This window comes from Melospiza georgiana, chromosome 2, assembly GCF_028018845.1.
Source record: "Melospiza georgiana isolate bMelGeo1 chromosome 2, bMelGeo1.pri, whole genome shotgun sequence".
In the NCBI taxonomy this organism is placed as follows: Eukaryota; Metazoa; Chordata; class Aves; order Passeriformes; family Passerellidae; genus Melospiza; species Melospiza georgiana.
In genome coordinates, this window is record NC_080431.1 from 48,234,781 (window position 1) to 48,261,576 (window position 26,796).

At 35.8% G+C, this 26,796-nt stretch overlaps 1 protein-coding gene across 1 annotated transcript in view; it reads left to right on the top strand.

Annotated features, from left to right (window-relative positions):
* DIAPH3 (diaphanous related formin 3) overlaps positions 1 to 22,555 on the top strand; it is a 202,475-nt gene extending 179,920 nt beyond the window's left edge. The window contains exon 27 of the mRNA XM_058045211.1: positions 21,059 to 22,555. Coding sequence (XP_057901194.1) covers positions 21,059 to 21,315 — 257 coding nt within the window. The 3' untranslated portion in view covers positions 21,316 to 22,555. The remainder of the gene's footprint in view (positions 1 to 21,058) is intronic.
* Positions 22,556 to 26,796: the final 4,241 nt, after the last annotated feature.

A 26,796-nucleotide genomic window follows, 5' to 3' on the forward strand; every position in this document is an offset into this window, starting at 1 on the left:
CAAACTTTGTGCATAACATAAAGTTGCTCTAAGTCATTTCCACAACCAGCAAGTACCTCAGGTTTGTTACACGTAAGACAGTTTACCCATAAGAAGCTCCCTGCTATGTATATGGTAAGGTAGAGTTTCTGTAAACAGATTTGTGGTCTGTCCCATGCATGTCAGCCTGCTAAGAGCAGAGGTGCTTATGCTTTCACAGAAGCAATATTTTCTATTAAGTTGTTCTCACATCTCTACTTAAATAAGAAATCCAGACTTCCAGAATCATGCTGAAAGTTTAGAAGTATTAAATGAACAACTAATCATAGAATCATGGAATGGTTTGGGTTTGAAGGAACCTTCAAGATCATCAAGTCCCAATGCCTCTGCCATGGGCACAGATGCCACTCACTAGGATGAAGTTGGTCAGAGCCCCATCCAACCTGGTCTTCAACATTTGAGGGATGTACATGCACAGTCTCCCTGCAAACCTGTTCATTCTTCTCCACTCTCTGAGTAAAGAATTTCTTCCTAACATCTAATCTAAATCTGCTGTCTTTCAGTTTAAAGCCATTGCCCCATGTCAATATCTGCTTGCATAAAAAGTCCCTCTCCTTGTTTTTATAAGCCCTCTTTAAGTAGTAGAATGCTTCTTTAAGGTCTCCCTTAAGCTTTCTCCTCTCCAGACTGAATAACTCCAGCTCTCTCAGCCTTTGTAGGAGAGACACTCCAGCCTTTCCTTTGTGTTTGATACATTTACTGATTTTCTGTAAGTTTTCCAAAACACAAAACTAGCTTTTATAATAAGTTGTGGGCTTTTTGTTCTAGTATAGTTTTAAAGGAAAGTTTTAGTAGTTTGAAAATGTGAAATCAACACTGTCCAAAGCATATTGCTGACCAGAACTGCAATTGTAGACTTGAACATGAACATTCTGCAGAGAGTGACAGTATTTGGAGTAAGCTGAAGTGCTAAATTAGGTTACTTCTTTGGTTATGTTTCAGATATAACTACAAGTAGGGATGAAATGATTCTTAGCAGCATTTAGAAGATGTCCACCAATTATCTGAAGAAATGTTTTTGTTTCTAAGGCATTGCATTAGCTGTTGAGAAAATAATCTTAGGAAATGACAGGTATGCAGCAGATTTCCCTTTTTCTTAGCTCTAGTCAAGCAAAATGATCCATTTGCTGTAGAAATCCTTTGTATAATATTTTCTTAAATTTGATAGGGGAGTAAATAACATTTGGACCTGTAATCAACATGATTCTTCTGAACAATCAGTGACAGATTGCTTATAAGACATGACCATACCTAGCACATTTTCAAGCAACTCCAGAAGTAACTTCTTATGACTCTCTAATCTTCTAAAATTATCATCTTTACAACCCAAACTTTCATTTATGTTTCAGAATCTATTCAATATATTCAGTAGCACTTAAATTTAATAGGTTTCCGTCAACTGAGTCAGTAAGAATTCTAGAATTTAATTCCTAAGCCTTTTTTTTAATTTGAAAATGGCAATAGAAAAACTGCACACTCAAAAAAAGAAATAAGTCATATAGGGAAAAAAGCTCCAAAAGATTTTGCTCTGTGAGCTGTATTGTTCGTGAAGCTTGGTTACTGTACATTTGTGTTCATTAGTTGATAAGCTGTTGAGGTGAACTTTACTTACTGCTCTGCATAGACTAATCATGCTGTCCTACATGGAATGGATGAGCATTTTTGGTGTTATCTTTGACTACTTAATTCAGGTGATGTGATTAAACGTCACCAAGGTTAAATTATGAAGTTTGAATCTTTAACAGTCTAGCCTTTGAAAAATTTTATGATCCGACTTAACAACTGTATCTCACTTTGAAGCTGGGTTTGAACCAGATGACCTCTATAGAGGTCTTCACCAACCTAAGCTTTTTCATTATCTGAGAGAGCTCTATCTCTTTATTAAATTTTGTGAATTAAAACATTTAAGTACATTTTGAAGTTACGACATATGCAAATGTCTTGAACATAAAGGACTTGTTTCCATCAGGTGCCATGTAGAAGATCTGATCATTAATTTTTAGTAATATTTTCACATCCATATAAAAAATAAGAAGCTCCTTGATTAACATAAAAAGGCATTTGTCTTGCATTTGTCATATTCAGGTTTTAGTGGGGCACCAGACTTATTTCAGATAAGTGTCAGGAATTTTTAGGGCACCTATTCTACAGTACCTAAATCTTCTCTACTTGTGTTTCATGTCAGCAAGAGCCTTGGTATTTTTGCATTCTCTTTATCAGGGAGATAAAAGGCTGTATTATTTTATTGGTGGTTTTGCATTTAGGCTGATAAACTGAAGTATACATTCTTTGGACTTCTTTATAACTGTGTTTCCATTGGTCATGTGACTAAGCAACTATCTTTGCATGTCTCCCCAAAATCCCACTGGAAAGTTACTTATTAGGAAATCACCTAATCCTAAATTTTATTTTGTGATATTTAAGGAGAATCTGTTTACCTCAATGGCAAGCTGAGCAGTTCTGGAAGCAGTACTACTGTGTTTTACCTCGTAAGGATTCACTTGCACAGCTTCAACAGGTCACAAATGAGATGGCAAAACTTAGTGACTCTGTCTCATACTTTGGCCACTAAGAGATTTTCCCTAAAGTACATATTGCAATAGTTACAAGTTTTTATCTCTAACTTCTTTTATTCATAGCAATAATAGGCATCTCAATAAAAATGGGAAAATGCTTTGCATTGATGGAATTAAGCTTACTGTAAATGCAGTAGCCAACCTTGTCACATTCAAATTGGAAAAACGAAAAAAACACTGTCAAAAATTCAATTTAGCATTACAGAGATTACTGCAGTATAACAGCCCTTTATCTGTAGTAGTGTATAAAAGCACTTCTAACAATGCATCAATTTTCACAGCCATTTAGTAGATTAGAAAGCAATTGTAAACAGAGTAAAACCCACATTAACTCCTGTCAGCAGCCTGCCTTTTTCTCAGTTATGGATTTGTTTGAAATAACAGTGAAGTCTAAAGTGATTGCATCAACATCACAGATTGTATTATAAATATGAATGAACCCATTGTAATGGACTGCATAGTAATAGATGGCAAGAATTTGTCCCCTCCCCTCAAAGTAACAGCTTTTGTAAGTGAAGAATGGCTGTGGCATAAGGAAACATGTCAGTCTTCAAGAAATTACTGCTCCTGTTGTGAAACAGTAACTGCACCAAGTGACGGATTTTTCAACTGCCCCAATTTTAATATTTTAGCAATGCACCATTAGTAAGTGTCTGGTATTTCTTTTAACTGAAATAAGCTGAAAGTTATATATATTAAAAAATCCTAAATCAAGCATTTTTAAATGACCAGTTATTTAAACAACAGTACTGATGGTGTTTTTTGAGGTTCAGAGAAAGAAAGTAGCCATGCATGGGTTTGTTTATTTTGGAAAATTGCCTTTCTTTTAACTGCTTCAAAACAATAAATGCAGTGAAAATGAGAAGAATACTATTTTTTCCCTCATCATCAGGTAGCACAGAGGTAGTTACAATAAACTGATTCATGGCCAGCGTGGTGAAAGCTGATCTTGAAAGACTTGAAGATTCTTCATACACAACATCGGGCAGAGTGGGGTGTCTTTGACATTTTTTCATAAGATGTCTTATGTCTCTAACAAACACTGGTCACTAGATATTTCCTAACACCTAAAAGGTTTCTAAAAGGTATTCTACTGCATATCTTGTTAATTGCTGCTGTCCATTTAGCTATTCCTTACAGACTTCAATAAGTCGACTCTTCCACTATTTTGCTATTCAATTGCTTTTGTTAGAAAACTCTGGCTCCCAGTGCATTGTGATAAATGTCCCACAATCATTATGCGAGGGTGCTATAAAATAGTGCTTCTTTGAAGTAAAAGGGACAATACTGTATATTTGAGTTCCAGTTTATCACACACAGGATATTAAATGTTGAGGACCAAATTTGCAAATGACGACAAATGCAATGTTTCAGATTTATGGGAGTAAAATCTGTTAGTAAAGTAAGTACAAAGATAAAAATAAAAGTTTCTCCAAAATGTAAGAAAGAAATGTGACAATATTTATCTTCTCTCAGCTGTTGCATTTCATTGTTATTTTGTGAAATACTGTGGCAATTACTCAATGAAACATTTTGCACAAAGACTTCATATAAAAAGTCTTTAAATTTTGGCTGAGAAAGTGAATGGTTTTCTCCATAGAGACTGTATATTTCTTTGATAACTGTATATTTCTTTGATGTGTAATTGTAGTTTTTAACCTTCAACTTTGTACATTTAAGCAAAAACAATTTCAGGAATGGTGATTTCACATTAGTGAATTTTCTGCTTTACTGGGTTATAGCTATTTTTGATATTTTTGATATTTTTGTAAATATACAAGAAAATATAATTGATCTTTTTGAGAATGAAATGCTTAACCAGTGCTATATTTGGATTTATATTATTTCATCCAATAAAAAAATATCATTCTTTGGTAATAATAATGGATGTTTAATGAAACTTAAAGAAAAATAATTATCACTAAAAAAATACAAAACATCTAAGAGCTAATTTTATAGTTATCTGATTTCTTGATTTATATTTTTCAAAAAAAAAATCAAACATTTTTTTCTCTTTTTTTTTCAGAAAGTGCAGGTGAATGATTGATTTCTTAAATTGGACCCAGCATTCTAATGTAACTTCCTGTTGTTAAGTTTCCTATTCAGTGGATTTCAATATTCCAAGTCAAATAAGTGCACAGAATTCAAGTGCTGTTCTGTGTCCTAGACTTGCACAATCAGAAATTTGATTATCTTGCTTTTCCCTATCCTTCATTTACCTACACACTCTTGGGTGCAGCTGAAAATGTTTTTCCAAAACTCTCTCATCCATCCTAAGTGCTCAGTTCTTTCTAAGATGCTTTCTCATCTAACTCAGTTTCACATGTAGCCAATGTTTTATATAAATCAATAAAATTAACAGTATCTTGCAGTAATTTTATTACCATTATCTGTCTTCTTAAAGAAGACTTAAATGTCACTTAAAAGCAAGTGAAACTACAAAGGAAATAAGCTGATAGAAGCTAAACCAGTGAAGGTCCCAGGGCTAGAGAGCAAGCTGTCATCTCATTAAGACCTGCTTTAGAATGAAATCCTCAAGAAGGAATTGCAGTTGCAACTGAACTCAGACATTGTTCCTGAACTCAGACAAGAATGACGTCATGTCACCCCTAAAGCAGTCCAGAGTCTCTTTTCTCTGAACAGCAGAATTGTCTTCCCAAGGCAGGTGAGGACTCCCTGTCCAAGATTTACCAGTCTTTCTGGCCAGGAAGTCACATCAGTGCACGCTCTGCAGCCATCCAGCTGCCCACACTGCTGCTCTTACAGGTGTCTGTCTCTCATATACTCTATTTAACTACTTCAGCCCACTTCTCTTTCCAAGTTGCACCACTTCTGTTTGAAAAAAAACATCCTTTGAATACTATTGGTGAGAAATTACTGTTCAAAGCTGGCAGTTCTCAGACAGGTATAGACACATGTAAAGCAGGTAAATAAACTTTATGTTCAGGTGTAGATATATTCCACTTAATTACATGGGATCTGTTTTGCTTGCCTTCACTATCTATTTAAAACTAATCTAAGCTAGGCTCTGTCTCTAATCGAAAGAAGCCAATAGATACCTAAAGTATGTGCTTTTAATTGTGCTCTGAAGATTGCCTTTTTCCCTTGACTAGTCCCTTGACAGTGCAATCTCTTTGCCATTATTGTTCTGCAGAGTCAGGCATAATGATTCTGCACCAGGACTACCATGCTCTACAATGATTTCATTATAGTGAAATACAGCAGTAGTGGGTACGTAGGATCCATAGATAACATTCCACACTTTGTATCGCTCTCAGAAATTCTGTATTTTGTGTAATTAGTACGGTACAAAACAACCTCAGCCACCCACAAATAGATTTTTCCTATAAATGAGTTTTCTCTTAAATTTGAAATACCTTTCAGCTGAATCTTTGTGTATCACAGTCTTTCCTATATGCACCAGTGACTGTGGTGCTGTGCATAATCTGATGAGGAAAATGGTATTTGTGTTGTAATTCTGATGGGCATAGGTCATTTGGATTATTTTCTGAATGAATGATGGAATATATACCAAAGTCTGTTAAACAGTGAAAAGGTTGTTGAAAATAGTCTTTTCAAATGATTGAGTCTCAAATAACGGCAGGTTTTTGTTTCATACCAAAAATAGCTTTGTGTGTTGACATTTTATATTTTTTACCATTTTGAACTCTTAATGCTTTTCTTTGCTAGTTCTTTAGCTTTATGCTTTATGGAATAATTCAAATTTAGCATAATATTTAGTATGTTGTACAAGTAAGAGAAAAATATTCTGTAATATATGCATAAAATGATATGATAAGGCCCAGTTTTTATCTTTTTGTCTTTAACTTGGAGAATACTCTGCAAAAGCAGCGCTATGGGTGTTTTGGTTTTTTGAGTTATCTTGTTTTTTTAGAGAGAGACTTCATAAAACATTTTCATGGAACTCAAATCTCTGTTACTTTAATTCTTTCACCTACTAATCTATTTTACTTAACAAAAATGCATACACTTCAGAAGTAATATCTAATAATCACAGGGTTGCTTTCCTTTTTGAAGTATCATCTCTAAAGACTAAGCTTAAACACTTAGTCCTCTGTAGATGTAAAATTCTTATGTTTTGATGTATACAACTCTAGTTGTATAACTAGAATTTTGTAAGTTTGCATGACCAGGACTAAATCTAAGCCAATTTCAGTTTAAAGAAGTGATGATTTTCACCTCAAGGGTAGGATTCCATGTACCAATGCAGAAGTAGAAATAATTTATTGCATAGGCTGATTTTAAAATCCAGAACATGTTTCAAGCTTGTCAGAAACTTGCCAAGCTATACACAAGTTTGAGTATACCAAATCTGTCAGAGAGAAGAACCTAAACAACTATAAGAGCTATGTCTACTGGAGGTGTAGGTTATTTAAAGGATATTTAAAAGGGAAAAATGGTGATAGGTAATGGCTGAGCAGTGTGCTCAGTAATGGTGCCTCACATCTACAGTTCTTGTCAGCATATTGCATACTAAAGAGCGTTCTCCTGCTTATATCCAAAGTGTTCACTGTAGCAACTGTAACTTTTTAAATTATATTCTTCATGTAGCCAGAAAAAGCTTTGTGAAATTTTACAGCTTCTGTTAAATAAGTGGTGAGATGTAAACTTAATAATCTCAGTCCTTAAAATCCCCAAATCTGCACCCTGTCCTCCCCCATAGGGGAGCTGTCATCTCAACAATCCCTTGTCCTGGTCCAGACTAGGAAATGCACCTTTTATGCAGATTTTGCTGTGGTCAAAAGTCTAAATCTTCCAGATAGAGAAGTTACTGTTAGATATCTGAAGTGTGGGCTCTCTTTACCTGTTTAAAATGTCTACATTAGGGTGAAATGAAGCACAGTCTGAAAGTGCTTGTTTCTCCTCGCTGAATGTGAAGGGAGCCTGAGGCAACCAGCACAAATTCTTTCAGTCCACTTAATCTCACACTGGATCAAGGGCCTTTGGTCAGGCACAAGGACGCACAGGACTTTGCATGCTCTTGTTACAAACAATTTTCTATAACACTGAAGAGTCAGGTTTGTTTCTGTACCTGCAAAACAAATGTATCCATAGTCAATGAGTTATATCTATTTCATAGTTGTAGTTCTAATAAGGCCAGTTAAATTTGCAGTTTATTGTTTTAACTTTTTAAATTTAACTGAGGATATTTCAAAGCATTCATTACCACACAAAAAGGAAATGCATCTACACAAATGTAATTGAACGTTTTGCTTTAAGCTGTACTCTGTTACATAAGCAAAGAGTTTTAAATTTATACATCTGCTTCAGCCTATTGGAACTGTCCTGATTTTAAGCTTAATTTCTGGAAGAAATCTGTTTTGCTACTAAGCTCAGAAGAAGCAAAGGTTTTTAAGAGACATAAGATAAATTATAGAGTGCCATAACTGAATTCTTAGACATAGAGGACTAAGACTTCCTTCACACTCCCTTCCACAAAGTTTTCCTCAGTTATGTTTCTGAAATAAAAACACATAAATATCTAGCCTACTATTTTTGCTGCAAAATTGTTACAAATCTCCTTGGAGTCAGCTGAATTGTTGTTCTTAACACTGCTGACTAACAATGAGAATCTAGATAATAATACCAATTGTATATGGTATTATTTTATTACACAAAACTGAAAATTATATTTCTTCTATAGGATGTTGCTTTAAAATTAATAGTAATATGCATGAAATTTGCATTTTAATAAATTTTCCTTAGACAACTGAACGCCTGAACATTTTGAGATTTTTCAATCGCATTTGTTTTTTTCCTTAGCATTTAAAGCTACTCAGGTGTAGCTTTTCTCTGGAAATGATCACTAATGAAGGTGCTAGAAAAGACTTGAGAATATATCTCTAACGTGTTTGGTATGAGTGACTAATTTAACTGATGAGCTAGCAATGAGTTTACACAATATAGTTGTTCTAGAAAAAAGTGTCATTTTAGTAATTATTAGGTATATTGTGTTTCCTAAAAGGTGTTTTTATCATCTCTTTAGAACACGGTGGGAGAAAAAGAATTGTCTTCATGAGAACTGCGTGGTGATTGTGCTTGTGTATAACTAGGAATAACCTATAGACATTCTAGCCTGAATGAATTTATACACACATGAATCTGTGTGTGCATCTTGTGTCCTAAAAAAATGTTTTCAAGTTTTTTGAGTGGTCTTAAATTTTTGAAGAGTATCCAGAGAACTTCCCATGGCTGTCTTCTAGTTTCTTCAGCAATGAATGGAATAATGGGGAGGAAAATTGAGGAGATTTCTGAGCAGTCAAGTGATTTCCATCACAGACTAATTGGGTTCTGGAAATAAGTTGTTTAATGGGTTGAGGGTTTTTTGTCTACATCAAGTTGGCATCTATAGTCAGTACAGCTGCAAAGTAGTAAACACTAATGATTTCACAATTGGTAAAGCTCACCCCTAAACAAGACTGGCAATGGCTGGTTTAAAGGCAGTGAAGATTCTCCACATCACTATTTAAGAAGAAATTGTCATTATTTAGATATGATCATGTATGGGCTTGAAACTGAAGTCTAGGCTTGCAGTGGGGGTGCATGGCAATATAAACTGATACAGTAAACAACTAAACAAAAGCCTAAACAAGAAAAAATGGAATTGTGTAAAAGTTTGCCTTTAAAGTCTGAAATCTGCCATGTGAACAGCTTCCATCAAATTCATATATGCAACGGCATAGAGTTGTTACACCATCTCTGGTTTTATTGGGGGTGCCAGGGTTGGCCTTTATGTTCTCCATGGCAGCCCATAAGCTGCTGTGCTTTATTTTAGTGACTGGTGATGCCACCAGACCAGTGTTTCAGCTGTTGCTGAGCTGTGCTTGCATGGTATCGTGACTTTCTGTCTGTCCACACACAAAAACACAGAGCCAGGAGGCTCAGGGTGGGAAAGAGGTCGGAAGGGGATAACTGACATGGGTGACTGATGCTCTTCCATATGATGTCATGCTCAGCAATAAAATCTCAGGGAAAAGAGGAAAAGTTCTTTTTGAACACGTTCCCTTGCATATCTTAAAGGGACTAACTTTAAGCATATCTTAAAACGACTACATTTTTCCCAACTTCATTCAGAAAACCCCATAGATTTTATGCTTTTATGTGTCATAGTATGAATAATATTTAGTTGAATGCCCAGAGTAATTGAAGAAAGAAAAGCATTCATGCTAATTCAGGTAAACTTCAGTGGTCCTTGCTGTAATATGTTGTTCTCTGAATTCTTGCTCTGTTCAAGCATTTACATTTAACATGAGAATGTATTTGACCATGCATGCTATAGAGAAATAAGTTAAACATATGGTTTTTTCTTTGTGAGCTTCTGAGCTTGTGTATTATTATTTTAATTACCCCTCAGGCAATCTTCTGATATGTGATCAAGTGCAGGTCAATGTTCTGAGAGTCCTTCAACATGACAGTTCACAGAATAATTATCCTGTCATCGCACCTTGATTCATTGTTACATCGTTTCTTGGACTTTTTCCTCTTTCTCACATTTGCTTAGCAACCAGATCACAAGTCTCATACTTATTATTCAAGTAATCACCCTCTGCAGCACATAGATGCATCAATTAAAGCTTTACAATGAGGTATATTGTTCTGTGTGGAATCCTCAGGTGTCAGGAATTAAAAATTGATTTTAAATGTTGCAGGCTGCGTTCAAATGGCTCATCTGTGTTTATGTTAAACAAACAAGCATGCTAACAATTCCGAACAAAAGAGATAGGTCAAAATCATTAGGAAATTAATGATAAAATTATATTCTGTTCTTAAAGCACTTAGTCTTTTAGAGATTTCCCAATTAAATTCAGCTCTGAAATGTCTGAGTGCCAAACTTTTTTTTTAGCTCTGTTTTTTTCAGATGCAAATGAATTTGATATCTGCTTTATATGTTCTTACCTATGGTCTTTGTAAACATTTTCTGGCTAATTTTCCGATTTGTGTAAATTTCACAGCAATTTATTATTAGAATGAAATTCAAGTACCCAGAAGCTGTCAAGATGGTTCAGTGATTTAATGTTGGCGTCCTGCAGCTTTGACTTTAATCAGCAGATGCTCTGGCATTACCATAAATGTTTTCTTAACCGTCTCTGTCAAAAAAAAAAATAAAAAAAGAGAGAGAGACAATTTTTCCTGTTTGGAATCTCCTGATTAAATTCGGTTTGGGTTCTTTTGCATAATTAATATACCATGATGATCTCTAACCATTTGTTTTTAATATCACCTTTTGAGCTAAACTCATTTGCAAGACTGCATCATAAGTCAAAACAGACAAAAGAAAAACAAGTCTATGTTTAAGTCTATGTTAAAACTCTCTTTCCTTGGCCTGGGAGGTCTTATTGCCTTCTGCCTTGTTTTCTCAGTGAATATAAAGGCTTCAGGGTTTCAGTAGTTCAGTTTTCATATTCTATGTAATATTTTAAGTCCTTCCATGAGAAAGAGCTTGTTTTTTTTCTGTGCGTGCAAAGGTGTGTTGCATTTTAGATTTTTGAAAATTTGAAAAAAACCCCTCCGACACGGTAAGATTAACCTTTGTTAGCTGGTGATTACTAAATAGTATTTGAGTGCAATTGATTAGGAATAGAAGGAGGAAGTACTACAGTTAACTTCTGTTGTTTTTAACATACCAAAGTGGCTGCTAAGAGTTTAACTGGTCAAATATAGGGCAGTAAATATGTTCATTGCATAAAAAGTGCACACCATTAGTGATATTAAACACAGCATGTTGAATTCACATTGACCGGATTAATTACCCATGATAATGTAGCTTGAATTTGTCTTGTGATAATTCAGTGGTATTTGGAGGAGTCAGTAAAAGCCATTTTAAAATAATAATTCCTCTTTCAGACACTGTTGAAATCAGTGTCCCTTTTCAGAGCAGTTTGTCACACTTGCAGAGTACAGTTGTTAGTGTCAAATACACATATGGCTGGATCATGTGCAGAGTAGAAACATTTTTTTATGTTCCATATCTCGCCACACATGAACAAGGCCAAATTCGTCCATCCCAAAGAGAGGGAATAATTAGGTGAAAGCACATAGCATTAATTAGAGCATCATCTAAAGAAAGAGAGAATTATCAAAGGAGTATATTTATGCAATCTAGTAGAGTGAGGGAGAGATGAATAACTTTTCCTCTGCCTTTATTTCCCAATATTTACTTTTGCACAGAAATCTTCTTGAATATGTACTATTTCCTGCTCCATGATTACAGTCTGCTCATTAGCATGCTGTCAATTATTTTCTGCAGAGCTTTGTCAGAGGAAAGTAACGACCATAATAATAATAATATGAAAGTTACATGAACTAGGATGATTTGGCTTCATTCCATTTCCATCCAGTGTATTTATGAAGGCAATCTTGGATGTTAGTTTACACAAGTTAAACTGCACAGTCAGGTCTGCTTCTGTTCTCTTAAAAAGCACCCATGCTATAAAGAAGCACAGATTAGAATTCAGAGTTCTCATAAATACTTGTCCAGGTTAGTAAATCACTACACTCTTCCCTGTCATAGCATTAACAGCATGTATTGCTCTCTGTTGCTCTTCTTCCAGAGACCTCTTTTAAAAACATTTAAAGGTAGAGCAGCCTGAGAGCCATATGCTATTCTTGCAATCTTTTGAATAATAGTGAATGACAGCCCACTGTGACTGTGACCTGTGTGGGCAAGAGCTACCCCAGGACGTTGGTCCTGTGCCTCTTACAGCAATGTGAGGAGACTGTGTTTCTATTCAACTGTTAAAACTAATACCCACCTAATTTACTTTCAGCTCTAGCCTCTCCTCTTTATGCCGTTCCCAAAAGAATTTCCAGGACTCTGTGGATTTATTTCCCTTTAGCTCAGAAGTAGTTTGATTCCTTAGGAGAAAAGAGCAGCAGATGATGAGAGAAAGATGAGTTTTCTCATTGGTTTGATCTGATATTACAAAGTATTTGTATTCAAACTTAAATCAGTTCAATCTATCAGTACTCTCATTACTGGTATAAACCTGGGAATGGAAGTTTGGGATAAAAAATAAGAAATAAAAATTGTATGGATTTGTAGAAGCTACTGGAATAGCTATGGAATATCCTGTAATTATTTGATATCAAGAGTAGTGGATAAGAAATATTAATAGTGTCAAACTTTGAAGGCAATTACTAGAAATAGATACATGTCCTGGTTTAAGGCAAATTTGGGAGGAAACTTCCGAAGGGGTCCCTCTAGAAAGCAAATTCAAGCGCGCCCCTCCCCAGTTTTGCAGACATAAATCTCCTTCGAGAAAAGTGGGAAAAATTGTTTATTTAACAAAGTGCTCACAAATGTGGAAAAATGAATAATATTAAACAATGAAACATCTTGCTGTTGTGAAGAGATGGCAAATTCAGAAAGTCCTTGTCATGGGCTGTAGCTTGGCTCACTCAGTCTCTTATCAGTCCCTCCTGTGCTGGAACCTGCCACATCCTGGGCCCCCGTGGGACACAGGTGTGAGCTCCCAGTGTTTTTCTGGGTTTTCAGTCCAGAGCAGGTTTGAACAGTTCCAAGAAAAAGAAAAAAAAACACAGTCCAGGGAACTTCTCTGCCTCAGCTAGCTAAAACCTAACTAGGAGCAAAGGAGAGCTTTGTCCCTCTATCCGTGCTGCAGACAGCACAGTCCGAGAGCAGGAATGTGGAGGAGTGAGTGCAGTGTCTGAAAACAAACTGCTGCTTCTTCTCTGCCCCTTCACTTTCAAACCAAACTTAAAGGTGCAAAACTTAATATCCAGCATAAACAGAACAGACCACTGGGGACACAAGCATCATATAGCCATCCCAAGACGAGACATAAAATCATAGAGTGGTTTGGGTCAGAATTGGCCTTAAAGGTCATCTAATTCCAACACCCACACCATGGGGACAGACACCACCCACTAGATCAGGTTGCTCAGAACCCAGTACAGCCTGGCCTTGAACCTCTCCAGGAATGGGGCATGTTTTTTGTGGAGTTTTGTGGGTTTTGCTTGTTTGTCTGGGTTTTTTTTCCATGTGTATGCTAAATAGTATATACTCAACAGAAGCAATAACAACATTTAGAACTGTAGTGAGTAGAATCTCATAAATATAAGGTCAGTCTTTAAGATTTGCTTTGTTGTTTGGATTTGTTGTGGGTTTTATTTTCCAGAGGAAGGAGGCTTCCTACTGTGTTTTTCCTCAACGGTTGGTAAAAGAAGACAAAATTGTGTTTCTTTTCCATTTCAGTTATTTTCACCAGCATGTTGCTTATCATTCCCTATTGCATCCGCTAGTGGCTTTCCTTTGATGACAGTAGTCTTTATGCATATTCCTGAAGTTTTTTTATCAAAGTGCACCTTGAAAGTAGTATTCATCTATAGGGAGCTGGTTTGCAGACAGGTCTGGAGACTAAATGTGTCTGCTGCTCGAAGGCATTTTAGTATGTGTGATCTACATTAATTATCATCAGCTGAAGAGAGTAGCTTTAGACTATGGACCTCTGTGTATCTTGTCACAGGTCACTAACTTAGACATTCATCATTTTTGACTGTTAACTCTAAAGACAGTTTGGAATGCAAGCTGCAATATACCTGTGAAGAAAATAAAACAAGTAATAGACCACATTTCATGACTTTAAAATACTGTAAAATATGTTAACTTCCAGTTTTATTGTCATTTCCCTGCTACTTTTTGACTTAAGAGAAAAAGTTGATGTTTGTCCTATTTGTACCTTGAGAGAAATCCTATAAACACCTAGGCTGCGGATTGTTTCTGCCTTCTGGGGCCTGAAGACCCCATGCCTTTGGTATTCATGTAGATCAATATTTACCTTTTAACCACCTTTGTCTGACATAAATAAGAAGATGAATTTATTAGTTATTAATACTAAAGTTATGGCTTATGATTTATTCATTTTGAAATTAAGATACTTAGAATTTAGTTTTTCAATAATATTTCAAAGCATGTGCTCTAAAAATCATTAATGACCACAATGAAGATTTCTGTTTTGGAAATTTCCATTTTGCAGTTTTCCTAGAAACTGCCAAATGTGCCTTCTTTTGGGGAAGAATGCATTAAAAGACACTGAAAATCAACTGTAATTCAGGGTGAAATAGGAAGGATGCCAAAATCCTAAGTCTGAAACAGTTGTCTTAGAAGACACCTGCAGAGGACTCTTCTCTCACTGACCTTGGGCAATTTCTGTCAGCAGCTTGATCCACACTCTTGTTCTCTTATCATCTTGACAGGTGCTCAAGACTTTTGTTAAAATCCTAGTAAATGAAAGTTGCATTTCTTGTAAAAAAAAGTCATTGTCTTATCACAGGCGAGAATATATTAGTTTAAACAGAGAAATTGGTTCAAACTCATTGCAATTGCAATCAGTCTTCAGAAAAGATAGTTAAAACTTTGAATGGAGTGATCAGCAGGAACTTAAAGTTGTCTTTGAGAAAATAGAAGGAGGAAAGGGATTAAAATAATTTTTAAAGGCTTTACTTTGGGGCCAAGTAAAAGGGAGCTGGTCCAGCATAGTTCCTCTTGTCAAAAATTTCTTTGCTCATAGTTTGTAATTGACTGTCTTTGAAATTTAGTTTCTGTAAATTCTCTGTATTAGTCACACTGTGTGTTGATGTACTCATTTCTTGCCTTTGAAATGCACATAAATCCCCTGTATCCACTATTTCTGAAAACTGTCTCATCTAAATTGAGCTTACTGATAGTGTTTATTCCTTGTGTTTCACACCTTTTTTAATGCAACACTCAAGAACAGCAGCAAATATTAAATGATATGTGCATAGTTTAAAAAAGAAATGTTCCAAATATCAGTAACACTTTTTCATGTCTCATGAGTTATTGCCTGCTTAAGATCAGTAGAGTTGTGAGCATTAGGTATGAAATGCAGAGGTGTAAGAAATTGCTTATCAAGCAAAGTTCTTTTGAGTACAGTTCACACTCCTTTATGGATTAGGGTTGAAGCTGCAGGTTCAAATTCGAATAAGTCATAGCAACACACAGTGCTCCTTTTGCCAGGGACATTCTTCAAGCCTACCCTTGTCAGTCAGAGATATTGTTGCAAAAACATGAAATCAATAAAAAAGTACTTAAAATATTTTCCATTAAACCATCCAGAAAGAAGCTATCCTATTTTTTCATGAATGATCTTATGTAATACAGATGGACCTTCTAGCTAATAGCAGTCTTTCATGTTATGTCTAAATTCTGGTTCTGAGGGAAAAGGCAAGCTTTTAGAAGGATCTTTTCCCCTGATGTTTTTCTGGGAAAATACATGAGTACAGCATCAGCATAGTGTTGGTCTTTGAGAATTTCAGTTCCATGCATCAGGAATGAGGAATGAGAGACAAACTATGGCACCGAACTGGGGAGCCAGTGGTAAGAGTTATGGCTCAGGCTGTTACCTTTTCCAAGATAAAGCCCTTTGGTATGGGGACAGTCCTTCAGAGTATTGTCTAGGACATGAGTTAAAAGACAAGTCATGACTTAAAATGTAAAAATAATTTGCATTTCCAGTAATGTCAGTATGGATGGGCTTTGGAAAATGTTGGCATAGACATAGCTTCAGGAATATGAAGTAGCATGTGAGGCACAAGTCATCGAGATCAGAAATATTCCACTGGGTTTTTGAGCTTTTTTTCCTGTTAACTTGGTAAGAGATGTAATGAGGTTGTAACTGCAATTGTTCTTTTTATGTTACAGTTTTGTCATGCCCTACATTTAGATGTATGACTGTAATACGAGCATATAACGCCACGCAGTGCTGTTCTCTTTATTGTATTTGCAACTTTATTTTTCAATCAGTCTACTAGTATTTACATAAAACCAAAATATGTCCTTAGTATCAAGACATTTACTGAGATGCTGTGATGAAATAAAGCTTTTCAGCATCCTTTTTAATGTTAAATATTTATTCGTTGTTTTAAAAAAATCTATCTCAATTTTAGTGAGTCTCTGGCAATCATTTTTGTTCTCTATTAAAGGTAATATATAACACTATTGTGTAGGATTTTAAAATCTCCAACTGATGATATTTTTTTCCCCAAGTTCACAGCAGGCAAGTCTCATACTACTGATTTTTTTTGTTGTTCAGATACTAGGGCACAATTTCCTTTTTCTGAATATGATGTATCCTTTAATAGGCTATAAGCATCCAGTTATAAGCTGTATAAGTTGTGCTGTGTTTGGACATCATTTCAACTGTGGACAGCTATTTTAAGCACAATTCTCTGTCATCTGAATTTCCTGAGCATTGCTGTTATAAGTCTTGTATCTATATGATAGAAACTATTTGGCTCTAGGTTTTGTGAATATGGCTTGGGAATGGTTTTGATTAACAGCAATGTTTGAACAATTAATATCTGCAAAAACTGCATTTGAATAGGTCTGGAGGACCCACAAAAGTTCAGTATTGAACAAGGGAAAGAAAAGATTTAAATATCCTGGAATCTAGACACTGAGACTTTTGTAGTAGGCAATATAATCTCTGCCTAACCCGTGCTCGGGAGCATTCACTAGCAGTAAAGTCAAAACTATTATAGGTTATCACCTGAGCATTTAGAAAACTTAATAATTAATTTAAAATTATTGATTTTTTTTTTTTAAATCAGCATAGTGATTGTTATGATACGGCTGAATGACAAATTTTGATTGTTCAAAGTGACCAAACAGTAGAAACTTGTCTCAACTACTTCCAGTATATACAGGAAATTAATAAGTTCTGTCTTTATCCAGTGATTTTTAATGTCTGATTTCTTATTGTCTTGCTACTGCCGGAAGGTGCGCCTTGCTACAGTAGGTGGACAAATAGTGCATCTCCAGAAATGTAAGCTTTCTTCTTAACAGGAATTCATGCAGAAGTGCCTTTTCATGAGTAGCTTTTGTTTAACCTTCTGTGTGTTTAATTATATTCAGTTCTTTAGAAGTGTATTTGAACCAATACATGTGAGTAAATACATAATTTGTTTCAAATATAGTTTATTGTCAAAAGCAGAAAACAAGTTTATGTATGTCTATGATGTAATGGTTCAAAACATTTTAGGAAAGTCTGTTAAGACCAGTATGGTTTGTGGATCTTCTGTGTGTTCCCTTTTTCTGGAAGCATAGGTGGCCAATGTGACTAAGCCATGTCCTGGCTGTTTGGGCAGCCATATCAAATACTGTTTTCAGAAACAGGTCAAATTCATGCTTATGACTGGTTATGGTTTCCTGCTTTCACATGTATATATGTGAATTCCAGAACTTTATTACTCTGGTAGTTCAAGGTTTTAATGTCTAATAGCAGTAAATTAATGGCTGTTTATTCTTGTACTTACTTTGTCAGGTAGTCTTGACTTCTGGCTTTTTTTGCAAGTAAATAACTATATGCTTTATAGTTTTTATTGTACGGTATTAAGGAAGTCTGGTTTTTCCACAGTTGTGGTCAAAGCTGTGTGCTAACCTGCAGCAGTTTGCAGCCATGTAGTTCTGAATTCACATGCAAGATGCACTGGTTTTTTTAAACCACTGACCTCAACACTGACAGGTTGAAAATTAACTTCTTTGGTTTCATCACTATAGCACAGGATTTGAGGAAGGTGAGGTTACAATCCCAAGTCAAGGCAGTGGGATGGATGTGGTACCAAATGCATGCGAGTTTTGAATCAGTGTGTGAAGCAGTCTAGAGTGCTTAAGAGTTTGAATTTAACACAAATTAATTTCTGTTGTCCTAAAATAAAAAACTGATGAATTAGTGAGACTTTTTACCTTGATAGTTGTAATTTTACTAATTTTACACTTTGATTTAAAGAGAAGCCATCTTTTGCTCTGATAAGAATGCCACGAGCAGCACATATACCTCAAGTAATACAGTGGTTAATTCTTTGCATGCATGCTTACTGAAATGAAATCTAGGGCTGTAAGTAAATGTGTATGCTTTCTGAGCCAAGCCAAGCAAAGTTCAGTGTTTCTGAATGAAATTCACAACAGCCAATTTGCTAAGCAGGGCACTATCTACCTCCACATCTGCTAATACTGGACTTGCACTTAGGCATAGCAATGCTCTCTGAAGTTCCTCCTTGACTGAAGAACATAAGCTGTAAAGATGGCACCTGATTTAGAAAGCAGCTAAATAACAACTTTGAGATGATGATAGTGGATTTAGATAAAATATGTGTCCAAGCACTATTTTTTTTCATTTACTCTAGCTGCTCAATATTATTTGTAACATGTCTGAGACCAAAGTGTTCTCATTATTATGGAGTGCTGCTAATCACTACTGTGACTTTGTGATTTTTCTGGTGAATCTTGACATCATCAAGGAGATAAAACAAAAACTACTCACATAAACGAAACACTGTTTAAGGCACATTCCTAATGCCATTTTTCATTTTTTCAGGACCCTTCAGAGTGAAGGGAAAGGCCGGTCATTCGAGTTAAGTGTTGCACTTATTAGTCGGTGCCTAGAAATTCACAACTGCTGTTGTATTAAGGGGAAAAAAAGGCACAGTGTCTTCAGCTTTACTCTGTCCTATCCCTACACAACAATTCCAGATTGCAGGCAGCAATTTGTGGGACACACTGAAGTGAAAGCCTCAATTACTTACCGAGTTTCAAAGTGGTAAAGGGGTATGGACAGATCCCATGAGCTACTACTTATTAATAGCTAGCTTGTAGCAGTTCCCTGCTTAGGCTGCAGTTGTGAGTCTCACTCTAAGGCACCTCTACTCTGCTCTGTGTACACTATGAGAAACTGGGGGATTTTACTGCTGGATTGAGGCCTCAGTTAATAAGAGTTCCCCATGTCTGTTATACAGTCTAATTCACCACCCCTAATTCATCCTCACATTTTTGGGTGAAGACTGCTGAAGTGCAAAATAGTTAAAATTTCGTTGATGGTGCATTTGAGAAGCTTACTTTCAGTGCCTAATTTCTTTTATACTTTTTTAAAATCCAACAATTATGTTTCACCTCTGATGATGATATGACAGCGCGTTTTCTTATACTTCAAAGTGTTGATTTTTAAACACCAACTATTTTTCCTGCTGCCCCTAGATTGAATGTAAACAGGAAGATCTGTGGTGCAGCTGGTAGTTTGTATATTGACACCGGTAGCACGCTTTTATCTGCTTGCAAATATGTGTTCAGAATCAATAAGCATAAACATTTAAGTAGAATGGGACATTTAAGAGTGCACATACAGGGGATATTTTAATTATATATGACGGGTTTATTACATGTAATTATAAAGCTATGTTCATAACCAGTCATTGGCCTCCTGTGATTCAGGAACACTGTGCTGCTGCATATTCAAGGTCAAATTATTTTCCATAGTGAAAAAAAAAAAATTACATTTTTCAGCTAAGTGTCAAATTTGTCTTAAGAAATTTTAATTAAGAATTGCTTATCTGATTTAGAAGATGATGGAAAGGAGGAATTTATTTTCTTCCCACCTCCCAAAAGGTGATCGTACTTACAAAATTCGCTGAGATTGTCCAAGAAAGTGTGTAAAATCCTCATCCATCACCAAGAGCCCCTGGTCAGGGAATGACAGTGCAGTAAATATCTTCAGCAGCTGCCTTTTAATGTACAAGCTGTTTTCGGTAGGAATTTTCAGCACTCACATAAAACACACTGTCATGAGTGACTGCCTGTGCTCCAAAGTCATTACTATTGGGATGATGGAACATCTTTCAGCGAATAACCAAAAAACTTTAAATGTCATGTCAAGTGTGTTGAAGGCATTTTCAAGCCTTGCTCAAGGTTACATGAATATTGAGTAGGTCTGTTTTTAAAAAGTTTGAGATCTATGAGAGAAGCCACTCATATGCTGGTTTGGAAAACAGTCACTTGATCTGGAAGGGGGATGGGGAGTGACAGAAAAAGAAATCTGTCTATTAATACATGCCAAACCTGCAAAACTCCTGCCTGGATATTAACTGAGTGCAACTTTGTGTGACAGGCAATGCTAGTGATGTTTAGCAAAAAAGAGTGAATTATGCAATTCCTTGAAATTATTTAGCTGCCTAAAAGTTCCCTAAGGAAAGAAAAGGTATAACAATGGATAATTAAATTAAAATAGATTTTAAAATACATTTTAAAATTTGAACAATTAAAAAGTATGTAGGAAATGTAATTAATGAGGTAAAACCTTGGAAGAGGTGCTAGGTATCTCTTTGACTCCAGTAAGAAAGGAGGATCCTGTCATGCTATATCCGTGATTTTGTAAGAAATATGGATGTTAATTTAATGAAGACGTGTAAAGTCTGTATCACTTCCAAGGGACCCAGTCCACTGCTTTTGAAGTTGGATAATATATTTTGTCTTACCTCCTTGGCATTCATTACTTCTTGTAGTACATCATCTGCATGTAAAATTTTTCTGATCAAGAGGTCTTTTTATATTACAGAATATTGAAACTGAGTGTTTTAATATGAAACAAGGTTTGTTTGATTTGTCTCTGCAGAGAACCAGAAAGGACAGCCCGAGAAGCCGTGTTCACACCACAGTATCACTTTAAACTCGACAAGAAGCCCAGTCACCAAAGAAGTTACATATGATGTGGAAACAAGCTCTAAGGTGTTGAACAGGGCTGTTGGGAGAAAGGAATCCTGTCATGGAGAAGGTGGCAAAGAAAAGAAAATGGATCGTATCGGGTCCCCTCCTAGGGGAGAAGCCATTCCAGAAGTAGAAGCTCTCTTGGCAAGACTGCGAGCACTATAGACTAATCATATACCAGATTAAAGTTAAAAACAATAGCCTACACTACATCTTTAAAGAAATAATAATTTTCTATTTTTGACATTACATATTTCTGACTTCCTGACTTCTCTGTGGATGAAGGATTTGCTTCTAAACTTTGTTAGCAAGACTATAGAAAACAATACGATAGTTTTGTATAACTGCAAGACTGTTTTTTATTATATGTTTTTACTTAATAATCATATGAAAAGTATCAGAAGAAGATAAATACTAAATTGTTCCAAAGCACAATCTTTCTAGTGGACAGGCTGCTAACCATCTGTTTTGAGTGCTTCTGAAAACAGGAATATCTTTTAAGTATTGTTAAATCATCATGCCTGGGAATAGGGTCAATAAATAACAAAAAAAGTATTCTTATATTTTCTACTGTAGTTTTTATATTTAGGAGGCTAAAGCACCAAAAATGTATCATTATAGTGTCCTTTTCAATTACAGTAATATACAGTATCAGCTATATTCCAGTTTGAGCTCATCAAAGAGCACCAAAGCTTGATGAATTATAGATGTATTTACCAAATGGTAATCCATAGGCAGTAAACAAAAAATCTATGCAAATAATATACTTTATGTGTAATTAATATATCGCTGCTTTAAAGGTTATTATGATTATTATATCAAAATAATATATACAATTGCTTTGATTGCAAGATTTTGCAATTGTGTCCTTAGTGGAGGAAAATGTCTTCACAGTTATTTTCCAGTGTAATATTTTATCTTTTCACATGCGAAATTAATATGTTTCTATAAAAGGAACATGTAATGGGGAAGATTTTTTCAATTGGTTTTTCACAAACTCATTTTCCAGTAGCCCATAAAGTCTTACTGCTGGCATAACAGGAGTCTTGCAAGTGATTGCATCTCTTTTATCCCACTGTCCCTGTACAGGGTTGCGTGTTCGCTATCGTATTTATTAATTGCACATCAGAAAGAGCTGCTACCAGTGTTACCAAGTAGGGAGCTATTGTTAGTCTCTTTGCTCTGTTATTTAAAGCTTCCTTAATATAAGAGTGTATTAAGAATCTAATATCTTTCTTCTAAATTACTTTATTTTTCTTTACAAAATGCTGAAAAATATGTCTTTCAATAAGAGTCAGTTACATGAAACCCGTGTTTCAATGCTCCAGTGCTTTTTATATCCTTGTTTAAGTTGCCTTTGTACTTCCTGCACTAAACATTAATAAAGTTAATTAGAACTCAAAAACTGGGCCTGATTACACACATGGCATAGGGGGGTTTTCAGCCATGGTAGGAATCAATCTCCTCTTTCTGGGACTGTTGTAGCTGTCATTATATACTAATTACATTTCCCGCCTTTGCTGAAAAAAGAGAGGTATAAACACAAATCAGGGAAGGATTCAGAGCAGGCCTGCAAGACAGACATTTCTTCAGCTCCCCTTGCAAACAATGGGCACAGCTGTCATACAAAAGACACCTTTGGTAACTTGAAATATGTCTTGAATATATAACTCAAACTACAGCGACTGATAGTTGTTCTACTATGGTCTTCTGCACCTCCAGTATTAACACTTACTACCCCTATTTACAGGGTGCAGTAAAAATTGCTATCTAAAAATCCAATATGATTGACTACATAAAATGTCATTTCAAACACAAAGAAAATGCCTGTTCAAGGGGAATAAAAGTTAGCAGTACACTGGATCTCTTCAGTTGCTGGGGATGTGCTAAAATAAAAGGGCTAAAAGTATTAAAAGTAGAGGCCATACCTAAAATGTTAGGATGCTCCTCCTACATTTGGAGGATGGTAGTGTAGGCGGAAGTAAAAATTATTTTCATGAACTCTGTAAACTTGTTCATTTGAATTAATGGGTGAAACTCCACCTCAGAAAACTTACAGTTCAGGATGCTACTGCATAGCTGATCAAGCAAAGAAAAGTTACAAAAGTATCTACTGAATTTTGCAATGAACAAAATGCTGCTCAAAGCCTTTAAAATAAATATTTACCTTTAAATTACAGAATTTAAGCTACATTTTTTTACAGTTTGGGAAGCTTTTAGAAAGGTATTTCAGGGCTTTTAGCCCTTCTAAGGTATTGTGTTTCTGAATTAATCCTTTCAAGCAGCCATCAAGTTAATTTGCAGAGGTTTTATTTCTGTAATAAGGCAAATAAAAAGCTGTGCAACTTCTTAGAATACATGTAAATACAGTATCCAGTTTTTTTCTCCTTTTGTGCTTCTTTGTACCATCATAACTTAATCTATTCAGAGTTAAAGTACATTGTCCAGTTGAAGTACACAGTAGGCTTTCTTTCTACATTTTATCTTTTTTTAATTTCCATTAGACACAAACTCATACACAGGATGTTTTTGATATGAAAAATGCTAGTATTGCCTAATGAGTTCAGAGAAAAAAAAAACTTTGAAAGTATTATAGCTGCATTGATTTCTATAATTTTATGTTTTTATTAAAGTATAAAACTTGGCTTGTAAATTATATAGAGTAAATTGCTTTAATTAAATTTTAAAATGAATTCATTTATTCAGTTTAAAATTTAAAGTTAATTCAATCTCAGAATACTTGGTATGTGCTAGTCATTTTTAGCAGGTATCGAGCCTACTCCTACGGCTGAAGGATTGAGCCGTGAACCACTTCTGTTAGAAATGGACAAAGATTTCACATACTGTGCCACACCCTCTCTATAATTCACACCTGAAAATTAAATCCTTCTAAAAAGAGCTTCCTGATTTAGTCAAACACGACTGCTCAGATAAAAGCATTTGAAGTTATCTTGCAGGGCTCCTTCCCTACCTGAGCAGCAGACAGAAGGCACAAAAATCCATGACTTTTCTTGCCAGTACAACTGTAAAGGTCTAACACATCTTTTTGATACTTCATATGCATTTTGGATGACTTTTCATTTCACTCAGTAAATGAATTTTGATTACTACATTAATTTTTACTTCCTGTAGACACTCTATTGTTTGTGGTGGTAGTCTAAATTTGTATGAAATATTCTAATGTTTTGACCTTAGCAAGGCAGGAGTGTTTGCAGCAGCCTCTTCAAGCTGCACACAGCCAAGCTTGACACCTGACTCGCAGGTTGTGGCTAATACCCCAGTGTGTGTAAGCCCAGAAGCAAAAGTGGAGGAAGTGCTTTCACGGCAAACAAGTCCAACAGTGCCAGCACCTGGTGGCTGCCATGAGATGTGATAGTGCTCTGGATCGGGCGCTTCATTGAAGAGGCATCGACCAGCAACCTGAAAATACTTATTTTTAGCTCCCAATTATTATGGCAACACTACTGCTTAGGAGACTGAAAGGACCACATGTAGGAAAAAAAAGCCTCAGATGCAGTTGCTGCAAATATTTTTTCTCCAGCACAAAGTTTTCTTTGTTTTCCTTCATACAACCATTCCTCAGCCTGACCCATCCAAAGTCAATTCTCCAGAACTGCACAAGTTAATGCTGACCAGCTGGAGGTGTTGCAGCCCTTCAGGCTTTTATAATAAAACCTGAGAAGACGACATTTACTGCTAACACTTTTTCCACAACCATTTCTAATGACTAGGACCAAATTATAATTTTTACACTAATCTTTCCAAGCCTTACAATACTCAGTAACTATAAAACAAATGGGCAACAAACAGGGGTCAATAAACCCCAAGCTATGGCACCTAAAACATTATAATAAGCAAGCAGGGTCAAGTGAAAGAGCTCAGCAAAAAAGCAATTACATGACAACATTGCTTTCTCCAGAATGAAATAAAGCATTACTATACCATTTTCTAATTTTTTTTTAATGTAATGTATGGATTCTACACAACTGAACTGCAGCAGAAAAATAACTTATCTTGAAAGTTTGAGGAACTGTTTGTCTAGTTTATTAAATAAAAGGAATTAGACAAATTGCAATTTATCAATTTTTCAATCTAATTTTATGCCAAGATTCCTATATCTAAGAAATTCTAAAAATACTATCTGCTATTAAATTAACTACAGCACCAACTAATGAACTTGGTTTGCGTTTTTTTAACACAAGAAGCAAGCACATTTTCTTCTTTTCCAAACGCATTTTCTCTATTGCACTCCTGTGTGTTTTAGGTGAAGTATAGTATTTAGAACAGGGCTCTACCCCTCACTGTAAAAACATGTTTGATAAAGCATTCTGGTCACTCTGACAGCAGTACAAAATAAACAAGAGGTGTTCAGGCACAATTTTTCTCTCCCTCCCAGCTGCAGAGGTAGCCATTAAGTTTCATATGTTAGCTGGGTACATTTAAACTCCTTTGTGCTTCTTCTTCCATAATGCAGCTTTTTCTTTTTTTGTGATCCATGCAAAGGCATACACTGAAGAATTGTTAAGGGAAATATTTTCTAGCAGCATACCAGAAGGACACTAAGCAGATGACTTGCATACATCAGCCCTATATGCTGTAGGAGGCATAACACTTGAAATGTAACCCAAACAGGCAGATAAGGTATTTCATTTATTTCATTCCACAGAAAGAAAATGGTTCCTTTAATCTAAATGAGCTTATTCCACCGCTGATACCAGAATTGTATGTATTTTGGGAGGATAATGTACCCCTATTTTTAAATCTGTATTACATTAGCCAGAAAAAATAAACTATGGAAAGACAGAAGTGCAGAGACTGGGGAGCAGACTTGATTAATGTGCTGCCTGATTTCACTTCTGGGACCTGAAATTGCATTCAGTGCAGAATGAAAGAACTAGGGGGGGAAAAACCCAGTCTCATTTGACATCTATAAAGGTCATGAAGGAAATGATGGTGGGTGATCCAGAGTTTGTATGGCCACAGGTGTCTTGTCTTTTCAAAGACATATATCAGAATATCCTCAGAGTAAGCAATGCTGTTGGGCTGTTAGTTCTTGAAGCCCTCAAATGAATCAAAGGAAGGAAAAGTCTGGCAGAGATAAATATGACCTACCATAAAACCTGAGAATATTTTCATCTTAAATCCAAGCACCAGCCCTGTTCCTCTAGCAAAAAGAAGAGCATGAGGAGAGAGGATTCCACATGGTGGCCATACCTTCCCTATGGCTGTGCCAGACATTGCTGCTCTTGGCAGCTGCCCTGGCTGGCACAGTGAAGGCAGCGCAGATGCCACTCTGCCCTCCCAGTGTTTCAGACTGTGGAAAGGCACAGGAACCATGGCCAGCAAATGTGGCCTCAAATCATGGGATCACCATAAAAAGACTCCATGGTTCTAGAGCCGCACATTAAGTACAATTAAAAAAGACAGTCTTCTAAATTATTCAGGTGTCAAAACAGCACCAGAATGTGCACATATTCCTTATGCCTCCTAAAGACAGCTATTACACCCACTCTCCAAGTCTAATGACTCCATGCAAGCTGCACAGAAGGAGCTTAAATTCTCAATTATTTTGCCTTCTTATATATAGTTTAGCCCTTAATTGAAATTTTCTGTCCAAAGCAAGCTATTTTAAACTTTGCAGTCTAT